The sequence below is a fragment of the Eretmochelys imbricata genome, chromosome 25 (assembly GCF_965152235.1).
Source record: "Eretmochelys imbricata isolate rEreImb1 chromosome 25, rEreImb1.hap1, whole genome shotgun sequence".
NCBI classification, from domain to species: domain Eukaryota; kingdom Metazoa; phylum Chordata; order Testudines; family Cheloniidae; genus Eretmochelys; species Eretmochelys imbricata.
The window spans coordinates 16,318,247-16,341,124 of NC_135596.1; the positions used below are offsets into that span (position 1 = coordinate 16,318,247).

At 54.5% G+C, this 22,878-nt stretch overlaps 1 protein-coding gene across 1 annotated transcript; it reads left to right on the forward strand.

The window, feature by feature from the left end:
- Positions 1 to 387: 387 nt before the first annotated feature.
- On the forward strand, positions 388 to 22,808 carry RAB3A (RAB3A, member RAS oncogene family). Its single transcript, XM_077842055.1, has 5 exons — positions 388 to 513; positions 11,794 to 12,021; positions 16,893 to 17,011; positions 19,395 to 19,519; positions 21,094 to 22,808. The coding sequence occupies exons 2-5, from the start codon at positions 11,794 to 11,796 to the stop codon at positions 21,282 to 21,284; spliced, it is 663 nt and encodes a 220-aa protein (XP_077698181.1). The 5' UTR covers positions 388 to 513; the 3' UTR covers positions 21,285 to 22,808.
- Positions 22,809 to 22,878: the final 70 nt, after the last annotated feature.

Genomic DNA, 22,878 nt, shown 5'->3' on the forward strand with positions numbered 1-22,878 from the left:
CAGGATGGTGCCATGTCCTGACAGGGGAGAGGCGGAGAACCAGTTCATACCACTGTTTCCTGCGGGGGTGGCATATATCTTGGTAGTGTTGGCTCGTACCACTGCCCTATGGTGTGGAGGGGTGGCACGTCACGTGCCAATAACAGCCACTGCCTTGAGGGGGCTATGCCACCCCTGAGGGACCAGGCCAGCTGGCCGCCCTAAAGGAGGCTCGAGCTCGAGGCTGTCACTCAAAAGCTCACGAAAGCGTAGAATGGGTGGTGCTTTCATGCTGTCAATCATTAGCGCGAGCCTATCATCGCGCAAGATTGGGTAGAAGCCCGCCTCCTCCGGAACCTGAGGGAGAAGCTCAGAATGGGTTGTCTCCGGCCTCCTGACGTCATATTCTCATCTGCATACCGGTCCCCGCCCCTTCGGAATGCTGGCGACGTCAGCCGGGCTCTGCAATTGCCGGGGCCGCGCGCGGTGCTGCTGCATTTGGCGCAAGAGAAGCCTGGGGAGCGCGATCTGGAGGTGAGCGCGCGCCCCCCCCCCCGGCCGCCCCCGTGTCCCCCTTGGCAGCCCCGCCCGGCCCCCCGCGTGCAGGGCGATAACCTTCATTTGACACCCGGGGGGATGATGATGCAGCGGGCGGGGCTCGTGGCTGCACGGGAGGGGGGGCAAGCAGGGGGCTCGGTTCCTGCTGAAGGATGGAGGGAGGGGGGCTGTGTGCTTGGGGGCGCCCCTCGCATGGCAGAGCAATGGGGGGCTGTGTGCACAAACCCCGCTGGGTGATGCATGCACACAGACCTGCTGGCGGGGGGGGTGCATGGGTCAGCGTTCTGCATCCATGTCCGTCTCTGTCCGGCCTTGGGGGGAGAGCAAACGAGCTTCCGCTCCCCCCCCCTTTTCCACCTACGCGGCCTGTCTGGCGGGGGGATTGAGGGGAGCTGGGGTGCACGGGAGCTCCTTGGCCTCCTACCTGGAGTGGGGGTGATGGGGCATTTTAGGGATTTGTATAAAACATATTGAAGGGTCGTTTTTGGACCGAAGGCTGAATCCGTTCCAGTGATTTGCCAGGCTCTGCAAATGTGATTTCTCAGCTGGTAACGTGGGGAAACATGGAGGTTCAGGGGACCAAACAGGGTCACTGAATATTTCTCTCTCTGGGCCCCAGGTGAGACATTTCTCTTGGTTGGTGCCAGGTCAGAAGATTTGGCTGGGCCTCAAAGAATAACATAGACGTGGTGTTTGCTGTACATGCAGCCTTTTCTGCCAGTGTTGGGGGGGGGGGTGCTCACTGATGCAATCCAGAGAAAGCCTGTTAAATAAAAGAACACTGAGCTGGTTAAGGATGTTTTAATATGAATGATTGATAGGAGGGTGGGGACTCTGAGGGCTGAATGGTACAGACAACTGAATAGCTTGAAGCCATCTGCATCCACTCAACCCCTTGGTCTCTGAGTGACGATCATTTATTAACACATCCAACCAAGCATGCAGCTTAGTTGGTTCCTGCTGTACCATGCAGTGGTGTATAAGGTTACTGCTTTGCTCTCCTTTTGATGGGTGGTATAACTAACTTCACATGTGCCTAATGCTGCTCTTAAAACAGAGAGCAAAATGGATGTGCGGGCCTGAGTGATTGTTTGCCTTGGCATCTGTGCACTCAGTGACATTTGCATGGTGAAGGCAAACCAGTGACTGAGATGATCTGCCTACAATGATGGGTGTTTTGTGTTTCTTGGGTGATATTAAAGGATGAAATTTCCAGAAGAACACAGGAGAAGAACGCCCATTGCTAGGGCAGAAGCTTTTGGTGCAGACATACCACAAACCCTTTTCAGTCCTGCTATCTCTACACTCCTCTCTACAGAGTAAAACTGCTCCCTCCCTCAGAAAAGCCCTAGCTAATGAAAGACACTCATTGCCCAGGTCCTAGGTACAGCCCAGCTTCATTGTTACCCTCTTCCTCACAACATGCCTTGCCTAGGTCAGTGTAATTATCTGACTTTACCAACCCAAATCTGCCTCCACACCAAGCTTTGCTCATTAGCGCAGGGTCACTAGTGTCTGTTACTTTACACCAGGACGCTGTGAGGTTACGAAGAATCTTGCCATAGACTCATGAAAAATAGAGGGCTCGGCCAGGCCAGGACTGGGCTGCCCTGTCCAAAGGCATTACAGAAATGGAGCCCACCACCAGCCTGATCGGCACGGTCCCTTCTCTTGTGTCCCTTACGGTGCGGCTTGGGTCATGTGTCTTAGTTGAGCCTTGGCAGAAGAGAGATGCCTTTACTTGGGTGGCAAACACTAAGTCGTGGGGCAGCAGGGCTAGTGGGGAATCGCCCTCCCTTTCGCTGGAGCGCTAGCTCATTGCTGGGGTCTCCATGTGCCTGTCAGAGGAGGTGTGTGTTCCTCGTTCAATGCAGATGCTTGGAGACGGTATACAGGAAAGCTGCCTGCAGGTATTAAGAGTACTGTAATTAAAATGCACTGGAGGAGCTAGCTCACTAAGTGGCTGGCTTAATGTAGCAATAAAATGTTTCTCTAAATATGAACTTGGTCCACAAGGGCCAAATGACTAATATTATGTTGAGACCCATTATTTGAGTTAAATTGCATATTGTTAAAATGGGCTAAGTGACTTGCTGGATTGTATAGTTCCTATTGGATCTGGATTGCTGGCAGATTAGCCATGTAAACAGGATTTATTCATGATTTCAGAGTAACAGCCGTGTTAGTCTGTATTCGCAAAAAGAAAAGGAGGACTTGTGGCACCTTAGAGACTAACGAATTTATTTGAGCATAAGCTTTCGTGAGCTACAGCTCACTTCATCGGATGCATACTGTGGATGCATACTTATTAATCGGATACATACTTATTCATACACGTGTTTGGAGGTTTTCTTCTGTTTGGCTTTAGAGAAATGGAGCAGGGCTGATTTCTCAGAGGCTGAAAATTCTCTTGATTTTTTTTTTCCCCCCAAACTCTGAATTGTGCAGCTTATTAGGAAATGGCGTTCGGCTCGGTGCACCGTTAAAGCTTCCTGACGGCATGTAATGGCATGACCATAGCTGTACTGTCCAGTACGTCCGACTGCTCCTTATTTGAGGTGCCTTTGGACTGGGGACAGCACTTGTAAAACAAAAACTCTCCTCCTCCTGGCTGTTTGTAAGTTCAGTTTGATAAAGGGAAGCAGAAAGTGGCCATGTATTTCTGGGTGAGTTTTGCACTCAAAACTGAAGTTGTTCAACCTTTTGCCTTGTGCATCGTACGTACACCGCCTTGCGTACACGCTTGCCTCGTGTACTCTGCCTGTCACCTTATTGCTTGAATATTAAGTGATCAGAGACTAAAACAAAGGTACAACAATTTTTCAGGAAGTGCGATTAGAGACTCAGAGCAGGAGTCTGCCCAGTAGTGACTATGAATGAGGTTATAAGGTCGCATTTCCCGATATTATTTCACAGAAAGAGAAAGAAGTACTTTGTGGCTCGGGAGTCTCTGTTTCTCCTTTGCAAAGGGTGACCTTAGAACAGGGAAGATGCAGCTCACCCACCTTGCCAGCTTCAATTGGCGGTAAAGGGAGACAGCATACCCGGTGCAAGCAATATCCCACGTACTTAAATCTTGGAGCTAAAAGCTCATGCTACTGTGCACCCTGGTACAACTCAGATCAAGCCGAATCTAGTCTCTGTGCTTTATAAACAGGGCTCGGAAACGTCACCGGAGATTTGAAGCGATTAGCCGGGGCCAGCCTGCAAATCTGAGAAGGTGGGCGTCTGCAGGGTATGCGGGCAACTCCCTGGTGTGAAGCAGTAGCCAACCCCCATTCCCTCCCTGACTCTGGGATTCTTACCAATGAGCTGCCCCTGGACCATGCTCAGGGCTCTTTCTCAGCTCTGGGTGGTAGGGATCTGATAAATGTCAAGCTGCTGGAAGGGAGAAGGATCTGCCTGTCTGAAGAACCTCCTGCCTATGGCAAGGAGAGGAGGTTTGTGCTGCTTCCCACAGCCATCTTGTTTTGTGCCTTCCCTACTGCAGATGACTGGAGCGCCCAACTTGAAGTTGACATGGTTCTTGAGTTTCCCTGAGGTGCTGAGACTAAATACTTGAAACTAATTTCATGCTGTTGCTGAAAAGAACTCTTTCCTGCAGCAGCAGAGGCAATGGAAAGGTCTGTCTGCAGATTCAGGAAGATGCTCCTGTATCCGTTCGTACTCTGCTCCAAGTTGCAAAGTTTATGGTTATCTTCTTCCCCTTTCCCCCCCAAAAAAGCTACTAAGGGTTACAGAGGGGTCAAGGGGTGGTCCCTGGTGAACCTTCTGAGACATGTGGGGGTCTCCAATCAGCCTGTTAAGGCTTGCTGCAGGTTCTCCCTCTTAAGAAGCTCACAGCAGAGGGGAACAGCACCCTCCTAGGCCCTTCTGACCTTGGAATCTACTGCAGGCATCTAGTGTCTCCCCCTGTTGAAAATGGGCCCAGGACTTCCCCAGAATCATTCCCAGTAAATTATTTTAGCAAAACAGCCAATCTTGATCATCTGTTCTCTCCTCCCAGTCCTCCACAGATCTGCTACGGTGAGAGGAGCAGGGGTCCTGAGTGTGTGTGGGGAGCACAGGGGCCTAGGGCTGGGCAGCAGGGCGGGAGCTGTTCAGCCCAGGAGAGCGATTACTCCAGTGAAGGTAACTGTCTCTTGTCCTCCCACTGGGGTCTGGCGATGACATGTTTGAAGCTTAGCCGTGGCGACCACCAATTCTTAATGTCTGAATTTACAAATGGCCTCTCTGCTTCACTTTTGTATTGCAGGGCTTTTTGTCCTCTCTGTTGTGGTGTTTTGGGGGGAGGGATAGCTCAGTGGTTTGAGCATTGGCCTGCTAAACTCAGGATTATGAGTTCAATCCTTGAGGGGGCCATTTAGGGATCTGGGGCAAAAATTGGGGATTCGTCCCGCTTTGAGCAGGGGGTTGGACTAGATACCTCCTGAGGTCCCTTCCCACCCTGAGATTCTATGATTCTGTGACATTTACATTGCAATAGTCCCTCAAGGCCACAGCCAGGTTGGGCCCTGTTGTGGTAGGTGCTATGCAAACGACAACCCCTGGAGAGTCGAGTTAAGCTTTGCAGTTTGGCTCTGCAGGAAAAAGAGAGAGTGAGACCACGTCTGCACTGGGGGGCGGCAGCCACATAGCTGTGGCCCATAGCCGCAGAGCGTAGATGCAGAGGGGTAAGGTCTGCAGAGCCTGGTGAAAAGTGCGCACCCAGGAGCGCTGTAGCCATGTCAACCTACATTTAAAGCGTAGCCCAGGCCTGAGTGTGAGAAGCTCAACTGGGAGGAGTGGTAGATACGCTGGAGGGCAGGGATAGGATACAGAGGGACCTAGACAAATTGGAGGATTGGGCCAAAAGAAATCTGATGAGGTTCAACAAGGACAAGTGCAGAATCCATTGGGAAGAACCCAATGCACCGCTACAGACTAGGGACCGAATGGCTAGGCAGCAGTTCTGCGGAAAAGGACCTAGGGGTGACAGTGGACGAGAAGCTGGGTATGAGTCAGCAGTGTGCCCTTGTTGCCAAGAAGGCCAATGGCATTTTGGGATGTATAAGTAGGGGCATAGCGAGCAGATCGAGGGACGTGATCGTTCCCCTCTATTCGACATTGGTGAGGCCTCATCTGGAGTACTGTGTCCAGTTTTGGGCCCCACACTACAAGAAGGATGTGGATAAATTGGAGAGAGTCCAGCGAAGGGCAACAAAAATGATTAGGGGTCTGGAACACATGACTTATGAGGAGAGGCTGAGGGAACTGGGATTGTTTAGTCTGCAGAAGAGAAGAATGAGGGGGGATTTGATAGCTGCTTTCAACTACCTGAGAGGTGGTTCCAGAGAGGATGGTTCTAGACTATTCTCAGTGGTAGAAGAGGACAGGACAAGGAGTAATGGTCTCAAGTTGCAGCGGGGGAGGTTTAGGTTGGATATTAGGAAAAACTTTTTCACTAGGAGGGTGGTGAAACACTGGAATGCGTTGCCTAGGGAGGTGGTGGAATCTCCTTCCTTAGAAGTTTTTAAGGTCAGGCTTGACAAAGCCCTGGCTGGGATGATTTAATTGGGGATTGGTCCTGCTTTGAGCAGGGGGTTGGACTAGACGACCTCCTGAGGTCCCTTCCAACCCTGATATTCTATGATTCTATGAGGTGTGATGCAGCACACGCTGGCGTACCTGTGCTAACGTTAACTTAGCAAGCATGGCTGAAAATAGCAGTGAAGAAATGGCAGCCTGAGCTTCAGTGTGGGCCAGCTAATGCAAGCATGTCCCCAGCGTGCATTGCACAGGTCGCGCCGAAGCCCTGCCGCTGCATTGTCATGGCTATTGTAGCCAGCTGCGCTCGCTAGATTCAAGCTGGCATGGTCGTGCGGACCCGTGCTGCCATCGCACTGCCAGCTGCAGGGCAGACCTACCCTTGGTGGCTTTTCAACGAGAGCTTTGGGGTAATGTTTTCAGAAGCACCTAAGTCCTATTTCTGAAAGTTATTTAGTCCCTTGAGAGTTTGTCTCATTGGAAGCGAATGGAATTTAGGCTCCAAGTGCCTAAGTCACTTGAAAATAGGGCCTAGGCTCCTAAGCCACTTGGGCCCTTTTGACAATGTTGCCTTTGGTCTCTCGCTGACAAGTTGTGCTACGCAGTGCTTGTTGGGGCTGATGATCCACAAGAGTGCCCCTGTTAAAAATGTTTAACAGCTCTTCATGTTTGATCACAACCGAGTCATCTCAAACCTGGGGGTAGATCTCAGCTTGGAGAATCTGCTCCTTTTGTTACAAAGTGGCACAATAATAGACTTGATGAGCTTCAGTGAATGCCTTTGTTTTTAGGATGTCATAATTCGGGAGCTGCTTATCCAATTCAGGTAAACTGGGGGGGAAATTCTACCTTGGCTCTAACCCTAACCCACTAATATTGGGGCTGGTATGACTTTAGAAAAGGGGGTGTGTAGGAGGCACAGTTGGGTTTATAAGGGAAAAGGTACAGGGAAGGGCAACAAAAATGATCAGGGGGAGGGAACAGCTTCCCTATAAGGAGAGAGTAAAAAGACAGGCTCGTCAGTCTAGGAAACAGACAACTAAGGGGGAATATGATAGAGGTCTGTAAAGTCCTGAATGGTGTGGAGCAGTGGCTCTCAACCTTTCCAAACAACTGTACCCCTTTCAGGGGTCTGATTTGTCTTGCATACCCCAAGTGTCACCTCACTTTAAAAACGACTTGCTTACAAAATCAGACATGCAAATACAAAAGTGTCACAGCACACTGTTACTGAACAGTGGCTGACTTTCTTATTTTTACCATATCGTTATAAAATAGAACAATTGGAATATAAATATTGTACTTACATTTCAGTGCATGGGATATAGAGCAGTATAAGCAAGTCATTGTCAGTATGAAATTTTAGTTTGTACTGACTTCACTAGTGTTTTTCATGCTGCTTGTTGTAAAACAAAGCAAATCTCTAGATGACTAGCTCAGTTCCTGGAGGATAGGTCCATCAGGGGGCTATTAGCCAAGATGGTCAAGGACGCAAACCCATGCTCCGGGTATCCCTAAACCTCTGACTGCCAGACACTGGGACTGGGCGACGGGATGGATCACTTGGTTAATTGCCCTCTTCCACTCATTCCCTCTGACCTGTCTTGTCCCAACCACTGTTAGAGGACACTGGGCTACATGGACAATTGGTCTGACCCAGTGTGGCCGTTCTTATGTTAAAACATCTTACTTTGTTTGCATGGTTTTGGCTGCTGCCAGCACCCAGGCCGGTGGGATGCACTTTAGACCCAGTAGTGGAGGCCTGGCTTTGTAGTGGTTCAGACCGAGTGCAGGAACATCACAGCTGCATGGATCAAAGGCCCGCACTGGCTGGCTGCCTCAAGAAGGAAATTGGAACCTTATCTATTCATGCAAGCTGTTCGCTTCAAGGGCTTCTTCTGAGGAAGCTTATATAATGGGAAAAACACCATGGTGCACTTGGACTGTTACTTCACAGGGAGCATTAATTTCTGGGGGGAAGGAGTTTGTCTCAGGACCTAGTAAATACAGACCTCCTGGATCTATTCTTGCATTCAAAGCTCTTGGGACCTCCCAGAGCAACAGTGTTTGCTGGTGCTGTCTGCCCTGCTATGTCCCTGGAAAATCTAGTGGCACAGACCTGCCCTTAGTTCTCAGGAATTTTGCTCTGGGTTGTCCAGGGTGCTCTCACCCTGCTCCTTCAGCCACATGCCTCTCCACATTCGCGTAGCCTTGTGGGGAAGGCTCTAGACAGAGTCTTGAGATCTGGGCTTGGTTCCTTGCTCTGCCCCAGAGGTCCAGTGTCACTGGGGTAGGGCTGTCACAGGCAGCTGAGAGAGTTCAGGCACCCAGTTCCCATTGAAAACCCAGGAGAGTTGGCCACTGATAATCATGCCCATAACCTCTCTGGGCGCAGTTGCCAACCTGCAAAATGGGGATTGTATTCCCTTTCTCCCTGTTTTGGGCAGGGACGTCTCTGTGTCTTGGGCACCACTGGTCTAGGAATAGCGATGCTGGTGTTAGACCAATGGTCCATCTAACCCAATATCCGTCTCTCACGGTGGCCAGTACCAGGTGCTTCTGGCAGTTGGAGGTTGAGGGGTACCTGGAGCGTGGGGTTGCATCCCTGACAGTCCTGGCTAACAGCCATTGATGGGCCTGTCCTCCATGAAAATATCTAACTCTCTAGTCCAGTTCTACTTTTGGCCTTCACAACGTTCCAGGCCATGACCATGGGTTGTTCCATGGCTTGACGGTATGCCGTGTGAAGCAGTACGTCTGCTTGTTTGTTTTCAACACATGACCCCCTAGCTTGTGTGTGACGGGAACAGATAAATAACGCTTCCGTATTCGCTTTCTCCACACCAGTCCTGTTTTCTTTGCTTCAATCATGTTCCCCCCTCAGGCGTCTCTTTTCCAAGCTGGACGGTCCCCGTCTTTTTAATCGCCCATGGAAGCTGTTCCATCCCTAGCAGTTTTTCTTGCCCTTCTCTGTACCTCTTCCCATTCTCATATATTTTTTTGAGATGGGGTGACCAGAACTGCACACACTATTCAAGGTGTGGGCGTGCCATGGATTTATAAGTGGTCTTGTGATGTTTTCTGTTTTATGATCTATCCCTTTCCTAATGGTTCCTACCATTCTGTTTGCTTTTTTGGCTGATTTTTCAGATTGAGCGGATGTTTTCAGAGAACTAGCCAGGATGATGCCAAGTTCTCTTCCTTGAGTGGTGACAGCTCATTTAGACCCTATCGTTTTGTATGTACAGTTGGGATCATGTTTTCCAATGTGCATGACTTTGCACTTAGACTGAGTCTCAAGGTGCCATTTTGTTGCCCAGCCACCAGGTCTGTGAGATCCCTCTGTAACTCTTCGCAGTCAGCTTTGGACTTAACGATCTTGAGTAATTTTATATTGTCTGCAAATTGTGCCAGCTCACTGTTCCCTCCCTTTTCCAGATGATTTATGAATATGTTGAACATTGTTGGTCCCCGTACAGATCCTTGGGGGGGCCATTTCCGTTAGAAGCCCCGAGGGGTCCTTGTTTTGGTTGACGCATGTGCTGGGGTAGTTCACAGCTACATTAGCAGTTGAGGAGTTTGTGGCAGAGACCTGAGTTTGCTTTGTGCTGAAGCTGGGTGGACTCTCAGCCGAGGAGTCTGGGCTAGAGCTTGCCCTGGGTTAGCCCCTCCACGCTGGGGAGGAAGCAGGACTTGAGGCGCATGCTGAGTGTTGTCTGGTGCCTTGCTCCAGTTCACTCCAGCAGCTGGGAAGGAGGGAGACAAAGGTGGTGATGAGCAGAGGAAGCAGAGGCCCTTGTGCAGGCACGGCTGAGAGCAGCGTTCCAGGGAGGAACTGCCACACGCGTGTGGCTTCCCCAGGCTGGTAGCCGTAAGGCTCCTGCAAGCTGGGCTCCCGCTCCATCTAGGACTCGGAGCGCAGCTATGGGGGCTGCAGAGAGCCGTCCCGCCTCCAGCGTGAGCCACAGGGGCTCCATGCAAAGGGCTGCTGTTTGGGGGCCCGTCTGTCACACCTTCCGTTTTCCCAATGGTCTCTTTCCTGCCCCACTGAACCTGGGGAGCAGAGTCGCCTCTTTCCACACCCAGAGGCTGTGCCCAGTGCTACGGACCTGGCATTCTCCACTCGCAGATGCTGCTTGCTGTGTCACCACCAGCTGTTCAGACCCTGAATATCCATCGCTTGCCAGCAACAGGCTTCAGAAACGTCATCATGGGTCTGGATCCCTGACGGCGCTGTGGGGCTCGGTCCTGTTTCCACTGGCACAGAACTGCTGCCACACCTGGAACAGACTGGCCCCCGTGCTGCCCATCCCCCCAAGGGCCCCGGCCTGAATGGGCTGTGGGGCTCGAACTCCCCTTAGCAGGGTTGGGGGTGCGGGGAATAGCGGACACCAGCTGCCCATGGTGTTCTGCCTGCTCACTGGGTAATCAAAGGGCATCAGTCTTCAGGACTGTCCCCGCCCGGCACCTCTCATGAGCCCTGGCAGGGGCTGCAAGGATCACAGCAAGCGCAGCCTGAGCCTTTGGCCAAGTCAAAGGGGCGAGGGGGAAACGCAGTATTGTCTAGGCCCCTCGTACCGGCCCTTTGCAGACAAAGTGCAGGAAGGTCTGGGGAGAGCAGGGGCATTGCCTGGGGGGCTGGAGGGGCTGAGCTCTGAGGGGATCGGGAAGGAACTCTGCCTAGTTCGGCCAAGCAGCAGCAGCCCACGGGGTTCGATGGGGCGCTTTGCTGAGGGCAAGGCCAGGGGGACGGAATGAAGATGCAGAGACTCGAGGTGGGTAGCAGGAAGGCTTTAGGCCATGATGGGGCTCTCCAGGGCGGGATGAGGGGAGCTGTGCCTGGAGTCATACAGCCTTGCTCTGGGTGCTGCCCTGGGGAGCAGGCTGTAGGAGCAGCTTTGTGCTGGCTGGGTGATGGGTTGGGTGGAATGGGCCTCTTCCCCCTCGTCGACTTCCGGGTGTAACGTACCCCGAGTATGTGCCGGGACAGAAAGGGAGCCCGGGCCTGTGGTCTGCTGGGCCTCGTGGCTTCCGGCTTGTGAACAGGGCAGGGAGATCCTGTGGAATAGCTAGGTCTGGGAGAGGCTGGATCAGAGAGCCCAGCTGGCTTGGGGCTGGTGTCCTCTGCCGGGTCCAACTTCCTGCATCAACCGCATTGGTGGGTGGCATGTGCTGTGATCACCCCCAGCTGCCAGTGGGGAAACATGGGGCAAGGCTCAGGCAGGGCTGGGGTCTCAGGGTTATCCTAAAACAGCATGGCAGAGAGGAGCATGTTTAAAATCTGACCAATCCGTTCTGGGTATGCGTAGACCTGGATTCTGTTCCCAGCTCTCTGGTCACTCCGCCCTCGCTGAGAAACCTTGTACCTTCGTTCCAGGGTGTTGGACGCTGCAGTACTCCGTTGCGAATGACACCAGATATGACCCACCGGAAGGGCACCCCCATGAGCCTCCCCCCTCCCCATTGCAGGGCAGAAAGGGTGGGCATATCTGGGTGCCATTTCTGGTGCTTCACGGTGCCCGCCCATGTTACTGCACCCAGAGGGGTGATGGGGTGCGATACTGCATGACGTGGCCTCGCTCTGATCTCCCAGAAGCTGGTGGTGGGGTCTCTCTGGGTCTGAGCGGGGAGCAGCCACCCTGGTGACTCCATGGGGCCGAGCATGCCTGAATCCCCCAGGAAGCACGTACCCCCCACCAGCCCAGCTCTGCCGTATGCTTCCCTTTGCAGATGGCTTCCGCTACCGACTCCCGCTATGGCCAGAAGGAATCCTCGGATCAGAACTTCGACTACATGTTCAAGATCCTGATCATCGGGAACAGCAGCGTGGGGAAGACCTCATTCCTGTTCCGGTACGCTGATGACTCCTTCACTCCCGCCTTCGTCAGCACCGTGGGCATCGACTTCAAAGTCAAAACCATCTACAGGAACGACAAGCGCATCAAGCTGCAGATCTGGGTAGGGGCTGTGGTCGCAGCAGGCGCTGGGGGTTGTGGGATGCAGTGAGGTGGGCTCTGTGCTGCTGTATGTCACAGGAGATGTGCACTGAAACCTCCCTGGCCCAGCCAGCTGCTCCAGGGCTCGGGTGATAACCCAGAGTCCTAGCCAGGCCTCAGTCTGGGGAGTCCTGTTCGGCCACCCTCAACTTCCCTGTGGCTTAGACTGGCCCTCCGGCCTTGGCTGCTGCATGGTATGCCTGGCGTGTTCTCCCCAGGCCGTCAGTGGGCACCATGGGATCGGTGCTTGCTGGGGGAGATGTTCACGAAGTGATAACCAGCCCGGAGTGTTTTCCGAAGGTCGGACATCACATGGGTGATGCCGGTTCTGGTTTCTTTTACGCTTTTTCCCCCCAGGACACAGGTTGCTAACTAACCACTTCCACGAAGTGTGAGCATCCTGCATCTGCTGCTAGCCCCGCGGCGGCCTGGCAGAGTGGCCCTCAGAAGAGGGGTCCTGGTGTGCTGTGTACACCCTGGGACTGTGGTCCGCGTGGGACAGCGGCAGTGAGAAGAGGCTTGGACGGGTGGTGGCTGTGGCCATGCTGTCTCCTAGAACCTGAGCACCCCGCGTAGGCTCAGGGCTGTTCTAAAGCCCAGCTCTACAGCATGGCCTTTCCCAGCTCCTCCACCGAGCCGCTGCAGAGCAAGCCTGGGCTGCCCCTTGCTCTGCACCCAGGCTGTCAGCTCCACCTTGATTCACCTTGGCCCCCTCCACCCCCCACTCTCACACACACACAGCCTCTGGAAGGAGCCATGAGCCCAAGGCCTTGGCTCCAGAACGCTCAGAGGTGGCCTCGCGCTCCACAGCGACGTGTGCTGACAGGCTCCCTGCCTCCCCGGGCACAGAGCGTCAACACAGACGCGCCCAGAACAGTCTCAGCAGCAGAGATGAGGGAGTAGCCGGAGTGACAGATTTAGCTGCGGTGGCTTTGCCCTCGTTCCCGTGGGATGTAAATGCAGCTTCATGGCTCTGAGCTGCCTGCCGCAGCGATGAAAGGCTCTGGGTGGTGGAACCAGAGAAGCGATGAGCCTGGTGACTCTTGGTGAGCGGGGAGGGGTCTCTTGGGCACACGTGCCAGTTCCCAGCCTAATGAAGCCACTGCCTGGGAGTGCAGAGTGGGGGTTAATTTTCAGGAGAGCCGAGTTCGGGGTTCTTTGCTGGGGCTGCGTTCAGCTCCCCTGGTAGCATTGAAGGCAGCAGAACGGTCCCTTGCTGGGAGGGGAGCCCCTGTCTGACACTGAACCGCTTCAGGGCGGCTGTCTGAACATTGGGGCACGCGGGGGGTGTTCCTGCCCCTGCCTGCTGGGCTTTGCCCTGTAAATTTTGTGGCTTCCTGTTTTCTTCCCTGGGCTCCTCTGGTCCGTCTGCCCTCTGTCAGGGTGCGTAGGGAGGGGCTTCTCCAGCCTTGCTTCAGGCTGCTCTTTGCAAACTCGATGAGCTGGGCTGTTCACGCAGACATATGGCTAATCGCCGGGCACCCCACTCCCACAGGCTCATCTGAAACGAAGGGCTCCCCCTTCCCATTCAACGGCAGGCGAATGAGAAGCTGGTGTGTCGGGAGTGCCTGGGCCTGCCTCTCCCTACGGGCCTCCCTGGACAGGACAGTCCCAGCCCCTATTGGCCGCTCTGCAGCTGAGCCCCGCTTGGGTCCTGCTCCTCGGCATTGACGTGATCCTGGCAAGGCAGCTGGCATCTGCTGTCAGTGCCTCCCAGCATGCCCTGCAGCCAGGGGTGGCCCAAAGGGAAAGGGTAGATCTGCAGAGAATTTGGAAATTCTTTGATTGGAAGAATCATAAAATAATTCAAATATAAAACCAGAGACATGGCGATTCCAGTGGGATCAGAGCGGAAATCGGGAACCGGTCTCTTGGCCAGGCTGAGACTCTTAGCGAATCCACCCCAAAGTCCTCCCCTTCGTCTGCTTGAAACCCAGCCCTGGAGAGAGACGGGTTCAATTAACGCACCTCTCCTCTCCTGAGCAGCGATGCCGTGGCAGGTCTGCCAGTCCCCGTCTCTGCCTCGTGTGCTTCAGCTGGTCCAGGGTAGCCCACTGGGGACGGGGAGCTCCTCCAACCTGAGAGACCCCTGGGTGGGGATGGCAAGTTCATAGAATCATAGAATATCAGGGTTGGAAGGGACCCCTGAAGGTCATCTAGTCCAACCCCCTGCTCGAAGCAGGACCAATTCCCAGTTAAATCATCCCAGCCAGGGCTTTGTCAAGCCTGACCTTAAAAACCTCTAAGGAAGGAGATTCTACCACCTCCCTAGGTAACGCATTCCAGTGTTTCACCACCCTCTTAGTGAAAAAGTTTTTCCTAATATCCAATCTAAACCTCCCCCACTGCAACTTGAGACCATTACTCCTCGTTCTGTCATCTGCTACCATTGAGAACAGTCTAGAGCCATCCTCTTTGGAACCCCCTTTCAGGTAGTTGAAAGCAGCTATCAAATCCCCCCTCATTCTTCTCTTCTGCAGGCTAAACAATCCCAGCTCCCTCAGCCTCTCCTCATAAGTCATGTGTTCTAGACCCCTAATCATTTTTGTTGCCCTTCGCTGGACTCTCTCCAATTTATCCACATCCTTCTTGTAGTGTGGGGCCCAAAACTGGACACAGTACTCCAGATGAGGCCTCACCAATGTCGAATAGAGGGGAACGATCACGTCCCTCGATCTGCTCGCTATGCCCCTACTTATACATCCCAAAATGCCATTGGCCTTCTTGGCAACAAGGGCACACTGCTGACTCATATCCAGCTTCTCGTCCACTGTCACCCCTAGGTCCTTTTCCGCAGAACTGCTGCCTAGCCATTCGGTCCCTAGTCTGTAGCGGTGCATTGGATTCTTCCATCCTAAGTGCAGGGTCCTGCACTTATCCTTATTGAACCTCATCAGATTTCTTTTGGCCCAATCCTCCAATTTGTCTAGGTCCTTCTGTATCCTATCCCTCCCCTCCAGCGTATCTACCACTCCTCCCAGTTTATCATCCGCAAATTTGCTGAGAGTGCAATCCACACCATCCTCCAGATCATTTATGAAGATATTGAACAGTTACTTGGCACAGTAGCGCTGCAGTCGGCCAGCCACTGGGGCGGTTTTGTTATACAGTTAGTTACCTAGTAGTTAGAGTAGGGACTTACCCAGGAGTCCCTGGTTCTGTTCCCAGCCCTGCCACTCACTTGGCTCATGTGGCCTCTCTGACTCTGTTTCCCCATCTGTGAAATGGGCAGGAATCTTTCCCACCCCCACCGAGGAGTCGGGGCTGGTGATTGTCTGAAGTGCTTGGAGCTGCCCACGGGTGTCGCTTTACCGACTGGTGAACATCTTGCTTCTACTGCCCTCAGTGCTCGGGGTGGATTTCTCCTCTCCATGGCCTGCCCTGCAGCACCTGTTCCACAGGCCGACAGCCACGGGTGTTCCCAGGCCCTGCACTGCTCTGGAGCACTGGGTTGAACTGTCCAGGCAAATAAGCAGGGGCTTCTGCCAAGCTCCTGGGGCCTGTGGGTCCCAAATAACGGAGCGGAGCGATGACTAAACTCCCTGGATCCTGCCCTCCACCCCCGCCCCTACCAGCACTTGTGGGAGCTCTGGGTCAGATCTTGCTAGGAAGCAAAAAATGCCCAGGTAGGGCCACTCGGGACTCCTGCTGCCAGGAACCAGGGGGCCAAAGCCAGACTGTGAGGTGCTTCCCCACCTCTGCCTGTCCCTGCGGGGAGGACTGGGGCAGGGCACCCTCCACATGGATCCCCAGGGCAGGGTCTGGCCAAATGTCTCGGGTGGGTGCTGTGGCTCACAGCCCTGCTCAGACCCCGGGCTTCTTTCCTGGGCCCGGGGCCGGCCGGCTTCTTCCCAAACTGAGCACGCCGCTTTGGCCCTGAGCCAGACTCCTGCAGGTCGGAGCCACTGTGCCGGCTGCACCCCGCTCTGCTCGCCGCAGTGGCTGGAGGGAGTGCGGGAGCCGAAGGCATGTGCATGCAGGGGCGGGGCACTTTGGCAAGAGGCGTGTGCATGCGGGGGGAGCTGTGGCGTCCCGAAGCACACGTGTGTGGGATGCATCAGCAATGGCTGGAGGCCTGGGGCAGGGTCGGTGGGGGTCTGTGGGGCCATGGAGGAGGTGTCTGCAGGCATCGCTCTGACGCTGGCTGGGCCCCAGCCCTGCCCTTGGTGCAGCCGCATGCAGGGCTGGGAAGGGAGGGCCTGGGCCCACCAGCTCTGGGTGCGAGAGCTGCCTGCGGGAGGCGGCAAACCACAGCCTGTCCCTGGAGCTGGGCGCACAGTGTGGGACCAAGGCTCCCTTTGGCACGGGGACAGGTTGCCATGGTGAATCGCAGGCAGCTCCAATGCGGGCCTGGCTGAGCCTCCCAGCTGTCCTGGGAAACCCCAGAGACAGGGAGTCGCGGTTCCTCTTCCCCCTGCTCCTTGGCAGGGCTCCCTGGAGGCCCCCTCCCCCTCCCCCTCCCCACCCCCATGGCACACGCAGGGTTGCTTGGGTGTGATCTCACTGCCGGGCTTGGGAGGGGATGTGTGGGAGAGGCGCTCTGCCGTGTCCCGCGCTCTCCCAGCCCAGGAAACGCCGAATGGGGCAGGGGGGCGCACTGGCCTGGCCCCGTGCCCTAGATCATTCTGGGTGGGGGTCAGCAGCCCTGGGAGAAAGTTCCAGAGACTTGGCTAAACATTGGATTTTCCTTCTTTAAATCTCAGAGGCAGGATCCGTCTCCTCCCGTCTCGCAGTGCTGGAGCTCCGGGGCCCGGGCGGGGGGTGCACGGAAGTTAGGGTGAGTTCCCACATCCTTCCTGCTGCTCCCAAGTGACCCTGCTCTGGTCTCCCCAGGACACCGCGGGCCAGGAGAGGTACCGGACCATCACCACCGCCTACTACCGGGGGGCCATGGGCTTCATCCTGATGTACGACATCACCAACGAGGAGTCCTTCAACGCTGTGCAGGACTGGTGAGCGGGTGGCTCTGAGGGCACCGGGAAGGGAAAGCAACACTGAGCCTTGGCCAGTGCCAAGACGGGGCCAGCGTCTCGTTAGCAGAGCCAGTGAGGATGGGGGAGAGGGGGAGGAAGCCTCTCCATCGTGCAGAGCCAGCTTCTCACTGCCGTCACTTTAGCCATGCTGGGACCCGGCAACCAGGCCACTCAGCAGATGTCTAATTGCGCTTCTGCCCAGCCCCAGTCCCGAACTGGACTGTGTAGCCGGGACCCCTCCCCCAGGCCATGTCTGCATGCCCACGGACTGTGGTCCCGCTGGGAGCACTCCCTGCATGCGACGGCTCTGAGGACAGCACAGACTCTCTCTGCCGCCAGCTGGTCACCAGGTGCCCTCTAGGTCCCGCTCCGCTGCAGAGCCGTGCTCCTAAGGGGCTGCTGTCTTCTCGAAGCTTGCCAAGATGTTCCCCCACTTACAGTCTTCCTCTGCTAAGGAAACTCCCCCCACACGCACATTCGGCGCCTGCACCCCCTGCCTCCTCCTAGGGCTGCAGCTTGACTCTGCACAGCTGCTGCTGGCTGCCTTTCCGCTGCGGCCCCCACCCATTTGACGTGGGTGTTTCCTACATCTGGGTAAATACATCTCTGCGGGGTGGAGCTGGCCTGGCCTGGCCTGCGATGCCCCCAGCTCTTGTCGCCCAGAGACAGGGCAAGGTTTGCTGCCTGGAGCTTCTCCCTCCTCTGTGCACTGCGATTCCTGGCCTCTGCCCAGGTTTGAGGGGACAGGGGCTGCTTGTAATGCAGCCAGCATGGCTCCCCCCACAGGGTGGTCCCCAGCCTTGAGTACTGTGCTGTCAGCAGCCTGGCTAATAACCCGCCCGCGTGGGCTGTCTCTGCACCTGAGCCAAACGAAGTGCAGCCCTTGCAGAAATTCTGGGCCAGGAGCCGCCTCCTCCCCCAGCCCACGGCAGCGAGATGAGTTCAGAGCCCCCAGGAACACTTCTGCAGCAGGCTGGGAGAGCTGCCCTGAGCCAGGTGCCAAGGTGCCCCAAGCAGCCACTGACGGGCCATGTCCGTGGAACTGGTCCTGGCTCCAAGTGCGAGAGCTGGAATCCGGGCTGGAACGTGTCCCGTTGGCACTGAGCCTGGCTGGCTGTTTGGGCTGCCCACTACCTCCCCAATGCAAGACCGAAACAGCCCCCAAGTGCGTTCAGAGAGGGTCCTGTCAGTCTAGCGTGGCCTGGTTCCCACTTCCCCAGGCTCTGCTTTCAGCCCTGGATCACTGGGAATCTCTCAGAAATTCACCCTAGTGCCCTCCCCTCCCCGATGTTGCCCAGACCTGCTGTGTAGCTGGAGAGTCCCACGTACATGCACAGCTCCTGGCCTTTAACTGAGCCTGTGCTGGGCCCTGCCAGCCCGTTCCGTGCATCTCGCGCTGCTGGTGGTAGGCTGCCTGGCTCTGGCCGTTGGTGACGGCGTCCAGAGCTCTCCCCCTAGGAGGCTGGTTCCCGGATGGGCAGTGACCGAAATCCTTTCCTGGCACTTGGTTCCCAGGTGCAGAGAACACGTGGCGTGTTTTCAGCACACTCGCACGCAGCCCCCCAGGCATGCCCCTCATGGCAGTCTCTGCAAGAGAAGCTGAAGCCCTGGACACCCCAGCTGGGCACGCTAGGGCTGGGGGCAGGCAAGTCGCAGAGTGGTTTGTGGGAGGAGGGGAGCCCAGCTTGCTCTGTTGCTGTCTATTCTGTGCTAGCCATGGGGTGTCCAGGCTGCTCGTCTGGCCCCTGCCCCCAGCACTGGGGTTGAGCTTTTCCATCTCTGCTGTCCCCCTCTCCCCACTTCCTCTGCTCCCCTGTTCTCTGTGCACTGACCACCAATGCATCTTGCTACTGGTTTCTCTTCCCATTAGCTCTCTCTTTAGGTCTCTTCCTGCTTTGCTGGTTTCTTCACACTCTGTGGCTGCAGCTGTGGTAGATCTCTGACATGCCCTCTGGCAGTCTGGCTTTGATGGCTTGATTGAAATGGGGTGAAGGCGAAACTTCTCTGCTAAGAGGCTGGGGGGTGAAGGCCTCTTGCCACTGACCCAGAGAACCAGGCTTCAGTCTCTGGCTGGGATCTGGGACTTTTGGCCCGGAGTCTTTAAAAGTATTGATGTGTTGCTATGCTCAGGACTGCAATGCCTAACTGATTTAGGAGCCTAAATTGCATTAACTGTCAATGGGATTTTGGCTCCTAATGTGTGAATCACTTTTGAAAATGAGCTAAAGGCTCCTAAATCAAGTTAGGCATTGCAACGCTGAGCACAGCACCTTTGACAATCTGGGCCTTTGTCTATAACCAGCTGCCCACAGCCCTGCTGTCTGAATATTGTGATTATTTGTTCCCCTATTGCGGCTTTAAGGTCAACCCAGATCAAGACCTATTCCTGGGATAATGCACAGGTGCTACTGGTGGGTAACAAGTGCGACATGGAGGATGAGCGAGTTGTGGCGGCGGAGAGAGGGCGCCAGCTGGCGGAGCACCTGGGTAAGTGCTGGGTGCTGTGCACTGAGCCCCAGCCTAGGTAACGTGCCGACCCTGCAAGGTTCCGGTTGGCGCCGCTCGGGCCCTTTCAGGATTCAGTCTTATGTGAGCATCTGAGAGGGTTCCAGGCATTGCCGAGCTGTTGGGGCTTTGCGCTGCCTTGCACAAGAGCAGGTCAGAAGCACCGTGGGTAAGTCCTGGGCATGGGAAGGTTCTTTGGCCAGTTGAGCACCAGCATTTGCTGCCCCAAAAGGCATCTGGACGTCCTTGTGCTGAGAGATGGCCGTAACGGTGCCCTGCAGGCCTGGGCAGCATCTTTTAGGGGCCTGACAGGTGTGGGGAGGATGGGGGGTGCTGCACAGAGCTGTAACCCTGCAAGGGGACCTGTGTCTGTGCGAGTGCACACGCGCGTGTGTGGAGGTGGTGCGGTTGTGTGGCAGGCACAGGAGCTGTAACCCTGAGAGGGGACCTGTGTGTCTGTTTCTTTCCTGTAGAGTAATTTAATTGACTCATTGCACTTGCCATAATTCTGTCATTAAGTAGCAGCATGGCTTGTCTTCTAGCAAAACTGTAATTGCCGAGCCAGCGCCAGTGTTTTCGACAACTGTTTCTATTATAATCTGTTATTATTATAACCGTATAAACCCTGCGTTTACTGCTGTAAAGTGGTTGGAAAACCAGTCGGCCTGGGTGGATTGAACAGCAGGTTGAACCCAGTTTAGAACGTGGGGCGAGTTTATGGATTTATAACTAAACCCTTTTCCCTGCAAAGTGTCCCATTAAAATTTAACAGCCCAGAGGAGGACCTGTAAAACCCTTAAAAATTCAGAGACTTTCCATATTTATCATGCACATGACGAGAACTGTCTATAGCCAGCAGGAGCCTGAGTGGCCCCGCCCATGGACTCTGTCACCTACCTGGACGGGACTTGGGCAATCAATGTTAAGTTACCCCCACCCCACATCTTTAAACGGTCAGTCAAGACCCAACTGCTGATCAAAGAGGCGTGGGTATTTGCTGGGCTTTGTAAGGTGGGGTCCCTTGCATGTGGGTCTCACCTGGCTGCACAGAAAACACTCAGCTCTAGGGATGCTGAGCACTGATACTTGGTTCTAAGCTGGTGGAATCCCAGCCCCGGATCTCAGCTCTTGCCGTCAGAGATGCAAAGCTTGTAAAAATGCCTTCCCCTGACTGACCTAGTTAGCTTGAATCAGCAGCTCCTGTGATGGGGAGCAGGAGTCTGAGCTGAACATCCCGGGCCATTTAACAGAGCCGGGGGATGACTTCGCTGGCCAGAGCGATGGTCCCCGGCTGCTGACGCTGCCTATGCAGCCCCTGCCTGCTGCTGAGGTTGCCTTGTTATTTTCCATGAACATTTCGGGCCATGTAAAAGTAATTACCTGGGACAGATTAATTTCCAGGGTCTTTAATTATCCCAGCTAAAAATACTTCCCAGGGCTTAGGAATCGTTTGGTAAGGTGCATTGCAGGGGCCCCTGTTGGTGAGCAAAGGCCCTGCCTTGCCCCAAGTCCCTCCCGGCTGCCAGTCTCACACTCTCCCATCTCTCTTTGGGCAGGTTTTGAGTTCTTCGAAGCCAGCGCAAAGGACAATATCAACGTCAAGCAGACATTCGAGCGGCTCGTCGACATTATCTGCGAGAAGATGTCCGAGTCCCTAGACACGGCGGACCCAGCAGTGACTGGTGCGAAACAAGGGCCGCAGCTGACTGACCAGCAAGCACCCCCCCACCAGGACTGTGCCTGTTAGAGACTGCAGGACGGCCCCCTCTGCCCGCGTAGGCCACATCACCCCTCCAAGTAACCAGTGCCCTAGTTACGCTCAGTTGTACTCCCACTTGAACACCCCAGTCACGAGGTCTGGTGGGATGGCCCATAGCGAGGAGTTGTCTGTCCGCTCTCACCTGGCAGGATTTGAAAGGGCTCTGGCCACCCTCTCAGAGTCTGCAGGTTCCGTGGGGCGTCACCCCGCCCTCCCCGTACCCTCCAGTTTTCCAACCTGGGATGGTAGGAGAAACTTTTTTGTTGTTTGCTTTTAACTATTTCCTGATTGTGCCCCCTTGTTTATAGATAATTGTGTCTTGCTGGAAGGGGGGGAGGGGTTAATTGCAGAATCCTGCATTAACCAGCTGACTCAGCTTGGCCAATGTGTTCCTTAGCTTCCTTCCTTCCCAGCTGGATCCCTGCTGCTGGGTGGTGGGAGGAGCCCTGCTCAGGGGACAGCAGCTTAAAGGACTAGAGTCCACCTGGTCCTGAACAAACAGCCCTGCCCCATGGAACCAGAGACCTGCTCCCTTCGCTGTAGTGCTGCTGAGGGGGTGACACACTGGGGTTGCATCGGGGCAGATGTGGATTTTAACCTTGACAATTCAATCACTTCCTAAATGGTGCGTCTAGATCCCAGTAAGGCATTAGTGCAGGTGGTTTGTTCTTCATAGAGATGTGTTCCAGCCCTGTCTTTACACCTCCCCTTAACTTCTCCTTGCTAGCACAGAGGCCTTGGCCGATAACGCTGGCTGGCTGAAGAGCCGCTTGACTTTCATTCCTCTGCTGCTCTGTTCTCCCCCACCAAGGATGGCTAGTTCCTGACTATTGTATAAATAGATGCTAATTTATGCTCCTGCTGTCTTCCTCCTTGTACATAAAAACAACCTTCCTGTAAATAGAAGTAGTGAGTGACCATGGTGTGACATGCTGTGCTGTGATTGTGCAGATATATTTATTTTATCAGTGTGGTATGAACCTGCTTGTGAATATCACTTTTAAATCTATTATTTAAAAACAAAGCTGAGTAAGGGCCAAGGCACTCCTGTACCAAACTAGCCCCAGCCCGGTGGTGCATGACCAATGGAAACCTCGCGCTAGAGGAAAAACTTTGATGGTTTGCCTCAAGCAAAGAAACAAGCCACCGAACTGCTGCCCCATTCCATGCTGGGGGTGGGGTTGACACCCCACCTGCCCCAGGATGTTGCACTAGCAGCTGAAGGGTGCTAGTTTGCTACAGGCCTCGCTGTTCCTTGTCTGTTACTATAGTAATGTGTTATTGTAGAGACTGTGAAGCAGTAGATCGAATTCTATCAATGCCCAAACCTGGTGCGTTGCTTCCCTCTATTTATTTTTCTTGGCGAACTCTCTCTATTTCGCAGGTACGCACATCCAGCCTCCTGTTTTTGTGATGTTTACTGTAAAAATGTCAAAAGTGTCAAAGTAAAATTTCCTAAAGATCACTGTATCCAAGAGCTGGTGTGAAGAAATAAATCAATGCTAATCACAAGTCCTTCAGGCTCATTTTCCGCAGCCCCATGGGGTGAGGGTCAGGAGCTAGTCCTAGAGCAGAGGTGCCC

Excerpts from the sequence above, each read along its gene's own strand:
- RAB3A (XM_077842055.1), top strand. The coding sequence starts at position 11,794 with ATGGCTTCCGCTACCGACTCCCGCTATGGCCAGAAGGAATCCTCGGAT. Across the intron at positions 12,022-16,892 it reads GCATCAAGCTGCAGATCTGG|GACACCGCGGGCCAGGAGAG; the intron begins GTAGGGGCTGTG and ends TGGTCTCCCCAG. Across the intron at positions 17,012-19,394 it reads TTCAACGCTGTGCAGGACTG|GTCAACCCAGATCAAGACCT; the intron begins GTGAGCGGGTGG and ends TGCGGCTTTAAG.